Raw genomic sequence first — 17160 nt, forward strand, 5'->3', positions numbered from 1 at the left:
ACATTATTTTAAAATAAAGTGGCTTCTAATTGCAAAAGTACTGTACCAGAGAGAGGAAAAAGAAATACTGTTTATTTTCACAACGATGTGACTTCTGCTCCATAAGGGCAAGGCCTTTTGTCAGTGCTGTGTCCCCCCTTCCCCCCTCTGCCTGCCCCTCCCCCAGCCCCGGCCTAGGGAAGGCCTGTCAGGGAGGGGCGCTCAATGCTGGGAGGTGAGCCGAGTCCTTTGCCTGAAGAACAAGCCCTGGCACTTGCACTTCCCGTGCAGTCAGAGCAGAGCACGGGGCACGGAACTGCACCAGACAAAACCTTTTCCCTTCCTGGAGGCTTCTGCAATGTTACTACTGTTCCTGCTCCTAAACCAGGTAGATGCCTTTGGAAAGCCTCTTTCTTTCCTCGGACCTATTTCCCCAGCTAAAAAATGCAGCACGTGAACAACACGCTCTTGGGAGTTCCCATCACTCGACAATATCAGGATGTCAGGAGGTGGGAAATTGGCAGGGGACTGGCAGCGCCTCTATCTAATCCTTCACCAGTTGTCCCCAGCATCCTCTCTGAGTCGTTCATAGGAGAGAGGAGGGATTCGTCGAGGAGAGATGCTCCCTACTGCTCTTTTAGGGCAACAACAGTAGTTATAAAAAAAAAAAGTCTTAGGGAAACTCTCCTTCCCCACACTCTCCATTAAGGAGCCACCTTGCACTTAATTCCTTTAACCGTTATTTACAGTACACTTACATGTCATTCATTTCTGGGACAAATATTTATTGGTTGTTCTCTGTGCAAAGCACTGTGCTAGGCATTGGAAATACAGCACATGAAGCCAGATATAGGTCATGCAATGGTACCTGAAGGGGCAAGTAAAGGATGCTGTGGAAATACTGAGAAGCAGCATCTAGCCCATGCGTATGGGGACCAGGAAGGCTTCTCAGGATACCCCAAAGGTAAGTGGAATCATACAGGTGAAAAGACGTCAGAGAAAGAGCGTTTTAGACAGAGCAGAATGTGTGAGGAGGTTAGTGATAGTATGACCGGTGCGTCGAGGTGCAGGGTTAGGGCAGCTGGGGAGTGGGGTGCAAGGGGGACGTGCTACGGAAGGGGTTGGCAGCAGCCAGGCCAAGGAGCTGGTAGTCATTCTAAGTGACCTGTTGGAGAGTTTAAGTGAGGACTTGACATGATCAGAGTCAACCTTTTAGAGATTACTCTGTACCAATTACTTTGTAACCGGTATAATACAGGGCTAGCCGTTTCAAGGACAACATACGATCCCAGATAGTTTACAGTCTGGTTGGGGAGACAGGATGCTTGCCCGTGAAACTGTTAGTGGTACCAGAAAACACATAAATGGCAGAATAAATGAAAATACCAAACAACTGGTGACAGAGTTTTTAGTTCAGAAGAGAGAGAGGTTATTGTATGTGGCCCCCAAAAAGTACTGTGAAGAAAATGTTTCTACAGAAAGAACCAACGAGAGTGGGCGAGAGTGGGCAGGCCTGGTGCGCCAGGGAGGCGTGGGTTCCAACCAAGTCTTCAAGTATGGATAGAAGGTGGGTGTGGAGGGGGGTGACAAGAGAGCATTCTTTGGAAAAGGGACAGTGACTAGGAAGCAGATAAATTCAACACAAGCCACTGTGGCGTCTGTGCTCACCTCCCGTGGGGCCGCTGCTACCATGGGGCTTATTCCCGGCAGAGCCCAAGATCAGACAGAGAGCAGCCACCCCAGCAAGACCCTTCTGGGGGAAGGGAGTGCGGCAAGGTCGGTGCCTGCCAAGTGGAAGACCCCGCCAGGAGGGATTAAGTGAGTATCTCCCGGTGAGCAGCCTTGTCCTGTTACCATGGCAACAGGGTTGTTCCCAGGAAAAAGTAGCTGCTGGCCAAGTGCTCCTGCTGGCTCACGCAGAAGCCGGAGCCATGGAAAACACATCCTTCAACCCACTGCTGGAGCTTAATCATCTCAAAAACCTTCTCTACAAAGCTTCTGAACTTCACTAGATTGGCTTTTAGGTGAAATGACTGTTGTTGCCACTCTCCTCCCCTCCAGTCCATGTCTGCCCTCAGAATCCTCCTTAAAATCCGCACATCCGATCTTGCCCTCTCCTGTTAAAACTGTCTGACCGCTCTCCCGCCGCCTCCAGGATGAAAGCCAACTTCCCCAGCGCGGTATTTACCGCGCTTCCAACAGCGCCTCCCCGCCTCCCCACGCCGCCACCGCAGGCACAGAAGCCACCGCGCTGCCCCCGCCTCCGAGCGAGCGCACTGCAGCTCAAGTGCCTGCACAGCCGCCTTTGTCTTCCCGGAAGACCCTTTGCCGCCGTGTCACTGCGAGGAACTTCCACAGGGAAGCCTTCTCTGTTTCTTCCTCTTCCCTCACCTAGTCCTCACCCAGCTGCCTTTCCCTCAGAGGACGGTTCACTTTTTTAAAAAAACAATCGTCACCCAAGGATATATTTACTGATTTTAGAGAGAGAGGAAGAGAGAGAAAGAGAGACAGAGAAACACCGATGGGTCGCCTTCTGTACGCAACCCGAACGGGGACCAAACCTGCAGCCTGGGTGTGTGCCCTGACGGGAGATCGAACCCGCTACCTTTCGGTGCGTGAGACGATGCTCCAACCCACGGAACCACCCGGCCAGGGCAGAGGCTTTACTATCTTGTGCTGCCAAAAAACGACTCCCTGCACACATCTCTCTGACAGCATATATATGCCACAACGCATCGTACGTATCTGCATTCCCCATCATGCGGTAAGTCCCCCCCGAAGGGAAAGGACCGGCTCCTCAGCCGTGGACGCCCAGCACCGGCGCCATGTCCGTCCGGCACACAGCAGGCTCTGCACGGCCGGCGAACGACTGAACGGCTGCCCGCCCGCGGGAACAGCACTCTGCGAGGGGCCAGTGACGTGAGCGATTCTGAATCAGTCTTCAGGTGCCATTTGTAAGAAGGCAACGTGTTATAGTGATAAATAGGCTCTATTATTTTTCTAAATATTTGCCACACGCCTGGGGGACAATTGAACGTCCCTTGTACACCGACGTCAAGCTTAGCACGGGGACCTGCGCTGCCTTCCCTGTGGGAGAATTAGACATTCTGTCCCTCTGGACGGCAGTGGCCACGAGCCTTGTTTTAACCAGTGACTGAGAACAGACGTAATGTCTGGCACTTCCGAGCAGAAGCTTTAAGAGCCAGCTAGGAGTTTGCCATCTCTGTCTTTTCCTCGCCCACGAGACTGGCAGTGTCTCAGACCGCCCAGCAGAGACCGCCCGCCAGACTGGTCCCAGAGTGAGGACAGGAGGGGCACAGCTGCGGTCAGCCCACGGCCGAGCCTGACGTGAGAAAGCAGCAAACCTGCATGGCCGCCCCGGGGATCTCGGGTGGGGTCGGCTCGTCCCGAGCACACCTCTGCCTGAGGTAACTGGTGTGAACACAGAGGTAGACTCTCAGAGTGACAGCCAACGCACCTCTAAGTTTCTCTTCCGGCTCTAGTTGCACGTGTGACCTTAATCGAGTCCCCTCCCCTCTCTGGGCCTCATGTTCTCCCTTAATAAGATAATAAACTTGAACTAAACTTTCCACCACTCTGTAATTTGTAATTCTGGACCAGGACATCACTCTTGCCCCTGTCACTTCACCCTTTTTTTTTCTTCTACCAGTTACATGGGATGATGGACATTTGGGGGGATCTTCTTTTTAAGTTAAATTTACATACAATGAGCCCTGGCCAGTGTGGCTCAGTAGGTTGGAGTATCATACCGTAGACTGAAAGGTCAACAGTTTGATTCCCAGTCAGGGCACCCACCCAGGTTGTGGGCTCCATCCCCAGTCAGGGTATGTATAAGAAGGTAACCAACTGATGTTTCTCTTTCACACTGGTGTGTGTGTGTGTGTGTGTGTGTGTGTGTGTCTCCCCATCCTCTCTTTCTGAAAGCAATGAGAAGGTGTCCTTGGGTGAGAATAAAAAATATATACACAGTGATATGCACAGAACTCAAGTGTACCATTTGGCAAGTTTTGACAAATGCCTACAGCTGTGCACTCCATATCCCTAAGTAGATATTGAGAGCACATTTTCAACACCCAGGGAACCCCCTTGTACCTTTTCCCAGACAGTCTCCTCCCTCCAGAGGCAACCACTACTGTGATTTTTTCGCCATTGACTAGCTCCATGGAATGGTTGTTGTTCTGAACTCCTAGACCGACGAAATGCCTCGTTGTTCAGGCCGCCTATGCTCATACTCCTGAGCTCCGGGTGTGTGAAGACACAAGAGAAGTTCTTGGCAGGCGTGAGGGACACTCACCCATGGCTCGGCAAATCCTCTAATTTTCTGAGCCTCCAGGTCACTGACGAAGTCGTGGTAGAGAACGACGTAGGGCTCCAGGTGGATGACCTCCTTCCGGACGGGCTGCAGCAGCAGGTAGGGGCTGGCACTGGTCTCGTAGGAGCAGTAGAGGCTGGGGATCTGGTAGTGCGTAGGCTGGAAGGAAAGGCTAGAATCAGCATAAGAGGAAAGGGTCTAGGAGCCACACTGATTTAGGGGAACTACAGCATAAAGGAAGTGGAATGTGGGAGATTCAGAATGCAGTCCCTGCATTTTTATAGCCTTTTCCACACATTGTCCCACGTCTACCCTTTCTAGCCAAGCTGGTTTCCCTTTCCTCTTTCTCTGAAAAACCCTACCTGGGAGCCCAGCGTCTGACACAGCTCCTCGTAGGTGGCTCTGGTCTGCAGGTGGGGTACATTGGGCCTCTGGATGACAGGCTCCGCTGCTGCCTGGCTGGGGCTCTCTGCCAAGAGCTTTTCATATTTCAAGACATTCCTGGCCATTCTCTTATTATCTGGGCCTGGGAGAAACCAGAGCAGGGAACAACGCAGATGAACAAACAGCGGCCCCCAGGGAGCACTGTCGCGGTTTCCTACAGCTTCACTGCCACACACAAGCGGCAACGAGGCACCTGGAGTAACTGCTGTGTCTGTGCACTGAGGATGTGAGGCCCTCCCTCCCAGAGCAGGACCCCTCCCAAAGCTAGAACCCCTTTGTCCCATACTGCTCCCTCCCAGAGCAGTCCTGGCATTTTTTAAGGTGGAGTTGGGCCTGACAGATCTGAGGGTGCAAAGGACTTTGGGAAGGAAAGTGGGATGCTCTAGGACAGTGTGATGGTCAGTTTTATGTGTAGGGTATAAGCTTCATTCTTTCATTTGTTTATTTACTCATCTGTTCAGTAAATCTTCAGTGAACATCTACTGTGCACCTGATACTCTGCTAGAGGCTAACCCCCTGGAGTTTACAGTCTGATGGAGAAAAGAGACATTAAATAACTAGTTGCAATGAAACAGGACAAGTCACTGCTATAAAAAGAAGTTGAGAGAGCCAAAGCCTAAAGCAGAGACCCAGTCTATTCTTCTGGAGAACTGGAAGCTAAGTGATTAATTCCCAACACTACTAGATCCTTCAAAATTCTTAACTAGCCTACACACAGAGCAGAGCAGTATGGGACAAAGGGGTTCTAGCTTTGGTTCTAGCCTGGGTTCCTACAGAGGTCTTGTGTCTTATTTGTGCCCACTTAGGCTGCAAGATGCCTGCGGGGTGGCAGCTACCCCTGGCCTGCTAGTCTCTGTGTATTTCTCAGTGCCTCTCAGGAGAAGGTGCTGAATTGCTCTAGTGCTTCTGAAAAGTAGCTTTCTCTGTGGAGCTCAGTCTGCTTCCAACCACCACCTCTGTCATGGCAAGGGAGGGGGCAGAAATACCACCCTTTTCTAACAGGAGAAGAAATGAAATTTTGAAGAATGGAAATGATGAACCCAAGAAACGAATGAAAATATTACAAAGCCAGAAATGGAACCGGGAATCTCGGTTTGCTATGTCCTGCATACCCACCTATAATAGCGCACGGTGTGGGTTCCCTGGGAGAGGCAGAGACTGCAGTAGACCGAGCACAAAGGGACATGGGTTCTCATGCTGCCTGCACCGCTAACTGCCCATGTGTTCCCAGACTATACAGCCACTTCTTTATTCTGCCATTTGTCAAATTATGAGAATGGAGTAACATTACTAAGTGAATTCATTAAAAAGTGATCAATAAATACAATTGTAAAGTCTTCCATGAAATACTTTATAAATATTAAAACATTATAGTGATTTTGTATCTTACTTTAGTATCTAAATATCTTATTAAAGGAAAACCTGGGAAGCCACCTACTACCAAAATTTTATTTTATTTTTTTAATTTTAAAAATTTTTTATTTTTATGGATTTTAAAGAGGGGGGAGGGAGGAGAAAAGGAGGAGAGGGAGAGAAGGAGACAGAGAGAGGGAAACATCTATTTGTTGTTCCACTTATTTATGCATTCATTGGTTGATTCTTGTATGTGCCCTGACTGGAGATCAGCCACCTTGGCGTACTGGGACGATGCTCTAACCAAATGAGCTACCCGGACCAAGGTTCACTACCAAAATTTTAAACAAAAATATTGAAGCAGAGAGCTAAGCTAGCAAGTCTCCATCTCGTTCAACTCTGGTGAGGGTCGGAGCTGAGTTCTATGCTAAATGGGCAGGATGCTTGCCCAGCAAAGCGAGCCCTGGTTTAGAGTGAAGAACTGATATTTCTTTGTAAGCAGCTGTGGGGAGTAACCCTGCTGAGTCACTCCCCTTGCACACACAGCTCCCGTTGATCACACTTGTTCCCAGGTCCACTTCCCAATCCCGGGTCCTTAGATGTCCCTGAAGAACTGGGTCCCATCCAGGACCTGCTCCCCGCGGAAGAACAATAATATATAACTGTTTGGGGGTGGGGAGGAAAGGGACAGGTTGCTATCTTCTTAGCATTTTGCAACTAACTTAAAAATCCCCACCCGCATGCATTGATCAGTGTGTAAGATTTAATCCAAAATTAGAAATGTGATTTGGATTATGAAATTAGGAAAATAAAAATAGATAGCTATATTTCACTTGCAGAGCTTTAAGGCCAAGAGCAGAAGGATTTCCAAGTAAATCAGACCTCTGGCTTATCTTTTATCATTACGTACTGTGGAGAAGGAACTCTCGGGAGAGGCTGAGAGCACATGAGACATTTCCCGCCTATAAAAAAAAAAAAAAAAGGAAGAGTTAACTGCACTGAGGATATCTCCTTTGACCAAATCAATCAGTGGACTTTCAAAAACATTATAAAATATTCTTACCACAAGTAGATAATACAACTCCTTGAAATGAGCAGCAGCCTAGAAAAGCGGAGGTTCTGCCCTAATGCAGGGTTTGCAGCCTGATGTAAATTAGGGCTCCTCAGTCTCCTCATTTACAAATGACTTATTGCCACTCTTACCAGGGAAGGTAGACAAATAACTGAAAATAAACTTTCTTAAAATGTCCTCAAATCCTGAAGCACACAAAATCATGTAATTGCAAGGCATTGTTATTTAGGTATATTTCATTATTAAACTTATTATGAAAATATATGAGCCTTAGTAAAAATACAAATTTTTTCTCCAGGCTCAATACTTCCTAGAGTCTACAGTAAAGTTATGGGAGGGAGGCAAAGGACATCTCAAGCCGAAACATTCCCACTGCATCGTGATGAGCTCTCCCTGCAGCCATTCGGCCCTGGGCTACACGTGGTCAAAAGTAAACAAGACTTTCGGAACAAACCTGGGGAATAGAACGAGGTGTAGGGTGCTGTGGAATCATGATGCACTGATGGAACAATATTTCCTTCGGTCATTTTATTTCTGCATATTAAAATTTTATTTTTAATGATAAAAGCAATAATAAGCACATTCTAAAACATGAGAAATAGAAAAAAATGCTCCACCGAAACCCAGGTCCTCAAAATACTCTGCATAACATATAGTCTTGATATAGTTATAATTATATTTCTTATACAGCTTCATATCCTGATTGTTTCGCTCAACATTGTTCTCAGGAATTTTTTTTATCCTCACTTGAGATATATATTCTTTATTGATTCTAGAGAGAGAGGGAGGGAGAGACAGAGAGACAGAGAAAAACATCAATGTGAGAGAGAAACATCGATTGCTTGCCTCCCGCTCATGCCCTGACCAGGGATCGAACCCGAAACCCAGTGATGTACCCTGGCTGGGAATGAACCTGCAGACTTCTGGCATACAGAACAAAACTCCAATCAACTAAGCCATCTGGCCAGGGCAGGAATTTTTTTTATATCATTACAAAAATAGTCTTCAGAGACATCATTTTTTAATTATTATTTTTAATTGTGGTAAAAAAACACATAAACTAAATGTATTACCTTAACCATTTCTAAATGTACAGTTCTGTAGTATTAAATATGTTCACATTATTGTGCAACTAATTGGCAGAATTTTTTCATTTTGCAAAACCAAAAGTCTGTACCCATTAAACAGCACTGATCTCCCCTTCCCCTCAGCCCCTGGGAACCACCATTCTACTTTGTCTCTGTGAAGATGACTCTCTAGATACCACACACGAGAGGAATCACACGGCATTGGTCTCTTTGTGACTGGCTTATATTATTTAGCATAATGTCCGTAAGGTTCACCTATGTTGTGGCATGTGTCAGATTTCCTTCCTTTTAAAAGTTGAATAATATTCCATTGAATGTATGTACCACATTTTGTTTATCCATTCATCCTTTGATGGACACTTGGGCTGCTTCTGCCTCTTCGCTGCTATGAATAGTGCTGCTAGGAACGTAGGCTTGTGAGAGAGACAGCATTTTGTAAAAGTATATCTTATCGATTATGCTATTACAGTTTTCCTAATTTCCCCCCTTTATCCCCCCTCCACCCTGCACCCCCAACCCTCCAGCATCCCCCCACCTTAGTTCATGTCTATGGGTCATACATATAAGTTCTTTGAGTTCTCTGTTTCCTATATCATTTTTGACACCCTATTTTATGCCTACCAATTATGCTTCTTCTTCCCTGTACCTTTTCCCCCCATTCCTCCCTTCCCCTCCACACTGAAAACCCTCCATGTGATGTCCATTTCTCTGATCTGTTCCTGTTCTAGTTGTTTGCTTAATTTTTGTTTTTGTCATTTTTTAGGTTCATTTGTTGATAGTTGTGAGTTTGTTGTCATTTTACTGTTCATATTTTTATCTTCTTTTTCTTAGATAAGTCTCTTTAACATTTCATATAATAAGGGCTTGGTAATGATGAATTCCTTTAACTTGACCGTATCTGAGAAGCACTTTATCTGCCTATCCATTCTAAATGAAAGCTTTGCCGGATAGAGCAATCTTGGACATAGGTCCTTGCCTTTCATAACTTGGAATACTTCTTTCCAGCCCCTTCTTGCCTATAAGATTTCTTTGGAGAAATCAGCTGATAGTCTTATGGGCACTCCTTTGTAAGTTACTCTCTCATTTTCTCTTGCTGCTTTTAAGATTTTCTCTTTATCTTTAATCTTGGGTAACTTAATGATGATGTGCTTTGGTGTGTTCCTATTTGGGTCCAACTTCTTTGGGACTCTCTGAGCTTCCTGAACTTCCTGAAAGTTTATTCCCTTTGCCAGATTGGGGAAGTTTTCCTTCATTATTTGTTCAAATAAGTTTTCAATTTCTTGCTGTTTTTCTTCTGGCACACCTATGATTCAGATGTTGGAGTACTTAAAGTTGTCCCAGAGGTTCCTAAGCCTCTCCTCATTTTTTGAATGCTTGTTTCTTCATTCTGTTCCAGTTGGATGTTTATCCTTTCCTTTTGTTCCAAATCATTGATATGAGTCCTGGTTTTCTTCCTGTCACTGTTGGTTTCCTGAATATTTTGCTTCATTTCATTTTGGGTATCTTTCATTTGTTCTTTCATTTTTCAACCAAGCTCAGTATCTGTGAGCATTTTGATTTATCACGGTTTTAATTCTCCATCAGATAGGCTGGCTATCTCCTCATCACTTAGCTCTCTTTCTGAAGTTTTGCTCTATTTTTCACTTGGGCCCTATTTTTTCCGTCTTGGTGCACCTGTTAAGTCATAAGAGGGTGGGGCCTTAGGTATTCACCTGGGCAGGGCAGCCCTCCTTGCTGTGCTGGGGATCTGTCTGTGGGGGAGGGGCCAGAGAGGGAACAATGCAGCCCCACTTTCCAATGATCTCGTGTGAGGCTGGGAGTTTCTCCCACTGAGGCAACCCCTGCCGTCGTCCATAGTCAGCTCTGAGTCTCAGTTTCCCATTCAGTTGGTCCACCCGCGCAGCCTGCCGCCTCTCCACGGGTTCTCTCTGTTCACTGCCTTACAGGTCTGGTTGTTCTGGCTGATTTTTTTCTTTAATTCCTTGGTTGTTGGAGTTCATGAAGTTTGATTTTCTGGCACTTCTGGTTGTGTATTGATTTGAGATTGGTTATCTTCTCTTTGGTTGTGTGAGGAAATGAAGGGTTTCTACCTACACCTCCATCTTGGCTGGAACTCTGAGAGATAGCATTTTTAATGGCTGCATTTTATTTCACCAAGAAGGTACATCACAGATCACCTAACCATTCCATTATTGTTGGATACACAGGTTATTAATTATTATTTAATATCATGAATTATTCTGTTTTGTACTTAACAGAGGGATAGTTAAGTAATCTGAGGATATCTTATAACATCAGATATTAACTAAGGGTTAAAATGTTTCCAACTCTTGAGACGAAGAAAACTAAAATGTCATTATACATATGTTTAAAATGCAGGGTTTTTTTTCACAAGATAAAGTTAATTTTATCAAGAAAAATGTTAGAGTTACTTTTGGTGTTTCAGTTAAGTTTCTTTGGACATGTATATACTAAATAATGTTAAATGGACAAAGAGAACACACACTTGTACAAGTTAATAATTGCTTCCCTTCACTGAGTGCATGTGTGCCATGAATTGTGTTAAGGGCTTTACACGTGTGAGCTCATTTAATCCTCAAAACAGGTCTTTGAGGGGAGCCTTGCAGGGCAGTAGAATATGCCACCCCAAGATATACCTCTTTGGCATAAGGATTATTTTAAGCTAATTATTTTGAGAAAGGGCAAACATGGGAGAAGTTCTGAAAACCAAGGCAGATGTTTCCCTTGTTGTGAGGGACATCAAGGGAATCTCCATCTGTAAGGATCTCCCTCTCTGGACAAGGACCTAAGTCATGGGAGGATCTTATCCATGGAGAAGATACCCATCACACTCTGCATAACTTTCCCCTGGTTTACCATGGCTTTCTGGGTAACCTCCCACAACTTGCCTCTCCCTATAGCTTTCTTTCTTGTCTTTAGCTGAAGATAAGTTTTTTTAAAAATTCTATTTTCATTTCCAATTACAGTTGACATACAATTTTATGTTAATTTTGGGTGTACAACATAGTGAAGACATACTTACATAACTTATAAAGTGAACTCCCCGAGAAGTCAGTCCCCACCTGACATTACACATAATTGCTGCACTATTACTTGCTATAAGCTGAAGGTGATATTTAAGGTAGAAACTTAGATTGCCTCAGAGAGCTGCTCATTTTTCCCAGGTATCTCCTATGTGTACATTAGGTATACAGGTTAGTAAGCTTCTGTTTACTTTTCCTTTTGTTAATCTGTTTTTTATTATAGGGAGGTCTCAGCCAAGAACTCAGAAGGTTAGAAGGAAAATTATTTTCCTTCCCAGTAGCATCATTATTATCCCTGTTTTATTTCATTTTTAATATATTTTATTGATTATACTATAATAGTTGTCCCATTTCCCCCCCTTTATTCCCCTCTGCCCTACACACCCCCTCCCACCCACATTGTCTCCCTTTGTTCATGTCCATGGGTCATACTTATAAGTTCTTTGGCTTCTACATTTCCTGTACTATTCTTGTCCTCCCCCTGTCTACTTTCTACCTACCATCTATGCTACTTATTCTGTGTACCTTTTTCCCCTTTCTCCTCCTCCCACTTCCCTGTTGATAACCCTACATGTGATCTCCATTTCTCTGATTCTGTTCCTGTTCTAGTAGTTTGCTTTTGTTTCTGTTTTAGGTGTGGTTGTTAATTATTGTGAGTTTGCTGTCATTCCACTGTACATGTTTTTTTACCTTATTTTTCCTAGATAAGTCCCTTTAACATTTCATATAATAAGGGCTTGGTGATGATGAACTCCTTTAACTTGACCTTATCTGAGAAGCACTTTATCTGCCCTTCCATTCTAAATGAAAGCTTTGCTGGATAGAGCAATCTTGGATGTAGGTCCTTGCCTTTCATGACTTGTGATACTTCTTTCTAGACCCTTCTTGCCTGCAAGGTCTCTTTTGAGAAAACAGCTGACAGTCTGATGGGAACTCCTTTGTAGGTAACTGTCTCATTTTGTCTTACTGCTTTTAAGATTCTCTCCTTATCTTTAATCTTGGTTAATGTAATTATGATGTGCTTGGTGTGTTCCTATTTGTGTCCAACTTCTTTGGGACTCTCTGAGCTTCCTGGACTTCCTAGAAGTCTATTTCCTTTACCAGATTGGGGAACTTCTCCTTTATTATTTGCTCAAATAAGTTTTCCACTTATTGCTCTTCCTCTTCTCCTTATGGTACCCCTATAATTCGGATGTTGGAACGTTTAAAGATGTCCTGGAGGTTCCTAAGCCTCTCCTCATTTTTTTGAATTCTTGTTTCTTCATTATTTTCTGATTGTATCTTTCTTTCTTCCTTCTGGTCCACTCCATTGATTTGAGTCCCAGTTTTTTTTTCCATCACTGTTGGTTCCCTGTGCATTTTTCTTCATTTCACTTAGTGTAGTCTTCATTTTTTCATCTAATTTGTGACCAAATTCAACCAATTCTGTGAGCATCCTGATCACCAGTGCTTTGAACTGTGCATCTGATTGGTTGGCTATCTCTTTGTTGCTTAGTTGTATTTTTTCTGGAGCTTTGATCTGTTCTTTCATTTGGGCCATTTTTTTTTTTGTCTGCGTGTATGAGGGGTGGAGCCTTAGGTGGTCACCAGGGAGGAGCAACCTACGTAGTTACTGTGTTGTGATGCTGTATGTGGGGAAGGGGTCAGAGGGAACAATGGCACTTGCTCTGCTCTCTTCAGAATTTCAGTCATTTCCCACACTACCCACAAGTAAAGTGGGCCCTTCTGTTGCTGATTCCCTGGGCAGGTGGGTTTGTGTACAGTCTAGGACCCTGTGGGTCTCTCCAATGATCTCTCCTGTGAGGCTGGGAGTTTCTCCCACTGCCGCCTCAACTCACACAGGTGTTTTCAGTCAGAGGTTTGAGGTTTTATTTCCCAGAGCTGGGACCCTGGGTAGTCAGTCCCTCTCACTCCCAGGTGTTCCTCCTGGTTTATCTGCATGTGAATGTGGGGCTGCCTGCTCCACCAGCCACCGCCTTGCCTGCCCCAGTCTTCCACCACCGCTTTCCCTTGAGTCCTCTCCTCCCAGGTTGCCCATCTCTGTCCCTCCTACCAGTTTGGATGGATGTTTCCTCTTTAAGTCCTTGGTCAGACTTCTGTACAGTTTGGTTTTCTGTCAGTTCTGGTTGGTTTTTGTTTTTAAATTGTTGTCCTTTTGATTGTGAGAGGAGGCAGTGTGTCTACCTCCACCTCCATCTTGGCTGAAAGTCCTATTACCCCCATTTTACAGATAAGAAAACTGAGGTCCCAGGAGTAAGTTGCCTAAGTTTTCATAGAATTTTAATCCAGGTCTGTCTTACTTCAGAGCCTAGGGTTTACATACTATATTCCTCTGTCTCTTATTATTAGCAGGTACTGAAATATTTTTTTACTAAAATATATCATGGAAAAATATGTATAATTATATAAAATATAACTATATAGGATATAATTATATAATAATTTAATCATTTTAATGGTATACATGTATGTATATGTATGCACATAAATTATATATACACATATGTAGCATATATAATTTCATATGATAATGAAAGGCCCATAGAGAGACATTTACCTCTGTTTACTGTGGGTGAAAGGGGAATATAAAAGGTCAATGGGACAATGCCTTATGTGTTCTATTACTGCTGCATAAAAAATTGTGCTGTAAGAGCCCAAAGAAGGAGAGTCTGTGGACTCTAGGAGAACTAAGGGAGATTTCACAAAGTAGGTGACATTTGAGCTATGTCTTGTAAGATGAATAAAACTGACCAGACAAAGCATGATTGTGGAAAGAGAGACTTTTTCTGTGAGTAGAAGGGAAATCTGAGTCAGCACAGGCGGGGAGAGCAGAATAGTCAGGCCCTGGATTTAAAATCCCGTCTTTCAGGGTGAGCTGCTTTAGTTTATCTTCTCTGAGTCTGTTTGTGGCAATTCTCCACTCTCTCCTGCTATTAAAATTCAATTACTTCCTGTCCTTTGTCGCACGACAGTGATTCTATTTCAGTTTTAATATGTAGCAATTGAGCAGAAGAGTTAGGAAAAGTACTCTGGAAAGTTTTACGACAGAGATCCACTTACCAGAAACTTCCATGAGGGGAACGAGAGCATCTGCCACAATGAGAATAGATATGTTTAGGGAGCAACATGTGGGGTTGTATCACCCACATCCTCCTCCCTTTTCTCAGGAAAAGGGGGAAAGCTAAAGGACTGTAGGGAGAAGAACTGGTTTATTAGCTTTGGAAACTCTAGCGAACTGGCTCTGTAGTGATTTTTTAAGTCCATTCTTAAAAACTGTACAATCTGTGGGGAAATAGGGTTATTAGCTATGCCAAAGGATGGCAGCTCCCATATTCAGGGAAACGAGCTTCCCTGTGAGGCACAACAGGCTGCAGATCAGCCGTGTGCAGGAAAAACACCCAGAGGAGGCATTGAGCTGCTACTACGGACCGCTGCAGCCCACTCTGTCTGGACCCTAGTCACCTTACAGTAGGACTCGATGGCAGATGGCAGAAGGTAGCAATCAAACTTCTTCCTTGGACATTTGCAATACCATGGCACAATATCCATTAAGTGTTATGAGTTGTTGAGAGTGCAAAAGAGTGGTTTACATTGACCATGAACCCATTAAACAGTTGTTGATGCAGCTGTTGCAGCTACGGGTGCGAGGCTGCCTCCTGGATGGGAGATGTGGATTTTAAAGTGGTCCATGCACCGAACAGAGCACTGGACCGAGAGTCCAACAGACCTGGGCTCTCACCCCAGCTCTGGGAACTTTGTGACAAGTGAGGAATTTTTTTTGGAGATTAAGTTTGCTCACATGTGAAATATGGAAATAATAAAACAACTGGCCTGCTTGACTCACATTTGGTCCTGTTGGGAAGATGAAATAAATTCAGAAACATGAACATGCTTGGAAAATTGTAAAGCAGATGTAAAGCATTCCATTTGTGTGATGAAAGCAGTGAGTCTCACTTACTCCCCTACCTGGAAGTAGGCAAAGGCCAAGTGATCCAAAGCATCCTCCAGACTTGCCTCATCCTCTGTATTCCACTGTCCGTGAGATCCTCGGAAGAGACCGACAGCCTCCTCCAGCCATGGGATGGCGTGGTAGTAATCCCCCATGTCATAGGCCACCTGTGGGGGATGTAAGTACTATCGTTAAAGCCTTAGTCCACAGGTAGAGAAAAGGAAATGACATGCAAAGAGTGGAGGGCCATTGGAACCCAGGAAGGCAAGTATTCATCTCAAATTCATTTAAATTCAATTCATTAGGCATCTGTTGTATACAAGGCATTTTACTAGGCATAAAGAAGACACACATGTTCTTACATTTAAGGAATTTATAATCTGAAGAGAAGACATATGAATTCATGTCAACTATAATCCTGAGCAGAATGGCATGAACGCTCGAAGGAAATATGTATAATATGCTGAGAAGACATAGACAAAGGAGGAGGCTTGGGAATCTCAGAAGTTTTCATGGAAGAAGTGGCATCTGAGATGAGATGTCCTTGAAGAAGGAAAAGGATCTCAATAAGCCAAGATTGGGGGGAAGAGCATTTTAAGATGAGGGAATGGTAGAAACAGAAGCCAAAAGCAAACATGTGTTCAAGTAGTCCACTGTGGTCATGTTGGAAGGTGAAGAGAAGCAGGGAATGAACTTAAAAGGCAATGAGAGTCATGAATGCCATGTGTTTAGGAGATACTGCTGGTAGCAATGTGAGGAATGGATTCAATTCATTCACTTATTCAATATTTACTGAATATTTACAATGTACTTGTGGTCCCTGCCCTTATGATTTTACAATCGAGGGGCACATGGTAAACCAATAATTGTGACACAATGGGTTAACACCATGATGAAGGCACACCTGGGAATGCTATGAGAGCCCAGTGGATTGCCCTATATTAAATGTTGGAATATGGCAACACGTACTAGACAGAGCTCCTGTCTCCTAATAGCTTGCAGTTAACTAGAATACCAGAACTACAGGTGGAATTTCCTGGAAATTGATGTTGGAGACAACATGGAATTATAAAGTCACAGAGTTGGAAGGGCTCTTGCAAAATAATCAGATTCAGTTATAACTTCCAGACAGGCAGAAGGACAGCAGAATGTAGAAATAACGTGACTGCAGCCTAAATATAAAGCCACTCCTATCCCAGGTCTGCCTGATACCTGCTGTGTTACTTCTCTGGTCATCACATTCTGATTTGTAACAAGGTTGAGATGAAGAATGTTAATAAAAAATGACTACTTTTTCTGCTAAGTTAATAATTTATTTAATTAAAGTTTCCATGAGAAACTTCAAATTCTAGCAAAATGGTAAGTTGAGATCACTGAAATCTTTCCAACTACAAAGACACAGATTTTTTAATAAAACACATAATGAACATTTTATTATACATTTTGAAGGAAAAAATGGAAAATACCCAAGTACCAAAAACAAAAACGGAACTGAACATCCAGGCAGTAAACTTCTGATCAGATGCTGGAGCTGCCTAGGACGAAGCGGGTGTTAGTCTTAGTAACTTGGTCTAGTGACCTCAGGTCACAATGTCCACATGAGCCCAGATGAGCCTTCTGTAGACCTCCCCAAACCTAGGAATTGGAATTAAACATTCATAAAACTGAAACCCATGGAAAACTACACCTTGAGAAAAAGAGTAGACTGGGAAAAATCTACCCAACTTTATATCTCATCTCAATCACAGATATAATTGCTTGTTATAGTATTATTTTATGTACTTTTCTTATATTTGAAATGTTTTATCTTTCAAAATAAGTAAATAAACACAGAAATAAAGACGGCCAGTGAGACTTTCAGGCTGTAAGTGACTTACTAAATTTCCCACATGCGGTTT

General features: G+C 43.9%; 1 protein-coding gene across 1 annotated transcript in view; it reads right to left on the reverse strand.

The window, feature by feature from the left end:
• The window catches only part of P4HA3 (prolyl 4-hydroxylase subunit alpha 3), a 40142-nt gene that overhangs the window by 14038 nt on the left and 8944 nt on the right, over window positions 1-17160 (reverse strand). The window contains exons 4-7 of the mRNA XM_045818165.1: window positions 15280-15429; window positions 7020-7071; window positions 4675-4838; window positions 4295-4471 (exon numbers count right to left, since the gene is read on the reverse strand). Coding sequence (XP_045674121.1) covers window positions 4295-4471; window positions 4675-4838; window positions 7020-7071; window positions 15280-15429 — 543 coding nt within the window. The remainder of the gene's footprint in view (window positions 1-4294; window positions 4472-4674; window positions 4839-7019; window positions 7072-15279; window positions 15430-17160) is intronic.

This window comes from Phyllostomus hastatus, unplaced genomic scaffold (assembly GCF_019186645.2).
Source record: "Phyllostomus hastatus isolate PE091 unplaced genomic scaffold, TTU_PhHast_1.1 phas_scaffold_317, whole genome shotgun sequence".
In the NCBI taxonomy this organism is placed as follows: Eukaryota; Metazoa; Chordata; class Mammalia; order Chiroptera; family Phyllostomidae; genus Phyllostomus; species Phyllostomus hastatus.